General features: G+C 36.0%; 1 protein-coding gene across 1 annotated transcript; it reads left to right on the top strand.

The window, feature by feature from the left end:
* The first annotated feature begins 904 nt into the window (after positions 1-904).
* On the top strand, positions 905-1,969 carry LOC119632823. The gene has a single exon (XM_038025940.1). The coding sequence runs from the start codon at positions 1,046-1,048 to the stop codon at positions 1,904-1,906; it is 861 nt and encodes a 286-aa protein (XP_037881868.1). The 5' UTR covers positions 905-1,045; the 3' UTR covers positions 1,907-1,969.
* Positions 1,970-3,485: the final 1,516 nt, after the last annotated feature.

Genomic DNA, 3,485 nt, shown 5'->3' with positions numbered 1-3,485 from the left:
AAATAAATTTTAATTTTGTGACCGAGAATGAACAGGGGATATTGATGTAAGGACTGGTATAAACATTTTCTGCGACTAATGGGTAGGCAAATGTAAAAGCCCTTTCAAGCGACAACGCGTTCCTATTCATTGATATATTTTTCAACTGTAAAGCATTTTATTTAGGGAATTCTGAGTGTAAGCTGATATCTGCAGTTTTGCGGTCATGAGTACGTTCACCACAGCAATTAACAGACAGATGAATAGACGAACTGACACACGTGTCTGGTACGATTCACATTTGATATTAAGCAATAATAGTAGCAATAGACTATTTAGGGGTGTAGACTATGTAGGGTCTATGAAGTTTCTTTCTCGCAAAAGAACAAAATTTCGACATTATACAACATTGAGTAGACATGGCCGATATTTTCAATGTTTGTTCGCGTGTTGCACGACCACCCATCGAATATAAACGTAAATTTTGTCATTTTGTGTGTGGTAAATTGTAAGCAACGAGCAAAAAATTAATTTTTTTTTTATTTTTAAAAACATAGTTGGTCTCAGGTTGCGTTGTATTGTGAGCGTATTCTTTAATCGATATGGCCCAATTTCAATACCAACTTACGATCTTTTTGAAAATTTTTAAACAGGTACACTTTCCTTCTTAAGGCCAAGACAATGTTTACCGCAGATATACAGCCAGCCAGACAGACAGACGGATATACGGAAATCGGATTAGAATTTAATACTGATCATGAAAATATATATACTTTATGGAGTTCTTTTAACAAAATGGACATGTACTCCTCATCTACGGGTGACGGGTAAAAAATGAAAGTTTCTGTCGAAACTTGTTTTGTAAATATTTTGCAATTATCATCACGTTACCATTGAAAAATGAAAGCTTATTCAAAAAACACATATATCACCCTGTCTACGGTGTTTTTCACTTTGTCTTGTTTAACGATGACATTCGTTTAATTGCGTTTGTAGTTTTCAATGAAAAATTGTGTCATTTGTCTATAGTCGTTAAAATTGCAATTATAACCTTAGAAAGACGAAAATGGAAACTATTGAACCATCTGAAGTAGTGGAAAAATATCTGGCATTGTTTGGGCAGGGCAGATGCGACTTCAAATATTATTTCGCTCCTAACAGTATCATCGATTGGTACGGACGGACCATAAGAGGTGTCAATAAAATCCACAATTATTTAAGGCATGAGGTTAGCCGTCACTGTGAACATGTTGGATTTTTGCAACCGGTATCCTGTGCTCCCATTGAGCGTAGGACCACTCACATGCTCACAAAATTCATTAGCAATAAATCGGAGAAATTTGTAAAATCCATTAACGCTGCACCTGCGCCTGATATTCTATCGATGAAATCTTACGCATCCAGTTGCCTTAACTGCTCGCCTACTTTGACGAAAAGGGAAACGAATCTTTTGAAAACCCCAGAACAATACCGAGCTGAAAGTCTACAAACTAAACCTCTACACAAACTACTTGAAACCGAACGTTATCGCTATGTTCCACGCTTGGCAACCGTGCCAGATGCTAGCAATCTGGTCTCTTGTGCTAAAGGCAGTTTTCGCAGTTTGAACGACTCGTTAAATGATGAAAAGAAACGGACAACATTGACTTCTTTGTATACACCGCTCCGATATGTGGAGGTAGAAGGCATTGTGCGTATGAGCTTGTTAACTGCAGACACTTTGCAAACACTTGGCTATGACGAAAGGCCCACATGTCTGCGTATTTCATATCGTGTTTCTATGAGGGATAACGAAGTACAGTTCGCTTTAGTTATTTACGAAGTTATCGGTACCGTTTTCCCTTTCGCTGATATTAGACGCAATCTTGAAACAGCATTCTCAGAGGTAATGACTGAAAGTGATGAAGAAAATATTGAAGATATTTAAGTCCCAAGAAGATATGAACGTAATAATACAAACGCTGATATGTTAATGGAAACAGATCAAGATCTGTTTGTGCAGATATATATATATACAGTATACCGTAAATCCTTAAATTCGAATTTCATAGTTGCTCCGATTTTCTCTCTCTCGCTTTTAATTTGCTTTGGGATAGGCGCGCTGTTAGTTAACGTATATCGTTTCTTGTCATGTACAGAAAATAGCAATTAGTTGAATAAAAAATTTATCGTAATTTGCGATTGTATGTCCTTTACAAGGCGCCAAATTTAATTCGCATATTTCTTAAGAAGACAGTTTGGAAAATGATTTACAGTTATGGTATAGACAAAACTTGTTTCATGGCGGATTACTAAAATATTCAAGGTGAGTAGTGCAATAATTCAGCCGAAGCTCCCAGAGGAATTATCAGTGCAAAGCGAAGGAATCCTTGGTTTAAACTAAGACCGAGGCGCATTTTAAATTAACGATTTTTTGTTTGTTTTGTTTTTCCTTAAAACCCTCTAAAAAACGATAGCCTATCATTATCTACAAATAAAACACAATGTTATGTAAAAAATTTCTACAATCTGCAAATATTCAACTGCGTACCCCGTACCTTATTAAATGATTAACTGTGCAATTTTAAACGTTTAATATACGCTGCATCAAGTTTCTCAGCATAACTTCAAAGATGAAACAAAACAGCAAGCAAGCAATGCCGGCTTAATAAAATTTAAATGAAATTTTTGAGTACCCATTACATGCTTGCTTGCATTACTTATTGAAATAAAATTTTTTGGCCATGCAACAGCAAGAGGAAGAATTTAAGGAATATTCACTCAGTTTTCAAAGAAAACTTACTACATGGCAGATGGACGGACGTACATGTTTTTAACATGTGGATTATTCGATTCGAATATTCGATTTCACAACCTCAACAAATTTAAATCACACAGTTGGCTTTTGCTTAAATATTTTCACCCAAATGAGTTAAATGAAATGACAATTGTTCCACAGCTTGTATATAAGCTAAAAGCAAACTCTAGGCCATGGTCATGAGCTGAGTGTGAATGATTTCGTAAATTTTCACACGTTGCGTACGATAAAATTGATATGTTGTAAGATGTTAAGTTTAACTCGACAAAAATCACTGGCGGGTATATTCATTTCGTCAAAACGTTTGCAACGCCTAGAAAGAGACTTGAGAGGCCTTATTCTTAAACAGTACCAAATTGTGAATCGATGCAAGCATGTCCGTCCGTGTTTTCTGCAAACATTTCCCCCTTCACAAAAATGAAGATATCACCGGCCAGCCCGCAAAAGAATTTGAAGATGATCGGTCAGAGGGCAAGCCTACAATGCACGCAAACCTATGCACAAAAACTGCAAACATCTTCGCTTTCTGTGTTTTTTGCTTGTTAATCTTATTCTGAAAAAGGAAAAAATCAACCGCGCCCATCCAATATTATTATAGAATATAAAAATTTGTTTTTTTCCTTTTTTCTAATAATTTTTAGAATATCGGCGATGCGTATAAAAGATTCGGTCACAACCGACCATTTTCCATTTTCTGCCATTTTCCTAC

Source organism: Glossina fuscipes, unplaced genomic scaffold, assembly GCF_014805625.2.
Source record: "Glossina fuscipes isolate IAEA_lab_2018 unplaced genomic scaffold, Yale_Gfus_2 2, whole genome shotgun sequence".
NCBI classification, from domain to species: domain Eukaryota; kingdom Metazoa; phylum Arthropoda; class Insecta; order Diptera; family Glossinidae; genus Glossina; species Glossina fuscipes.
This window is presented reverse-complemented; position numbering and strand designations above follow the sequence as displayed.

Excerpts from the sequence above, each read along its gene's own strand:
- LOC119632823 (XM_038025940.1), top strand. The coding sequence starts at position 1,046 with ATGGAAACTATTGAACCATCTGAAGTAGTGGAAAAATATCTGGCATTG.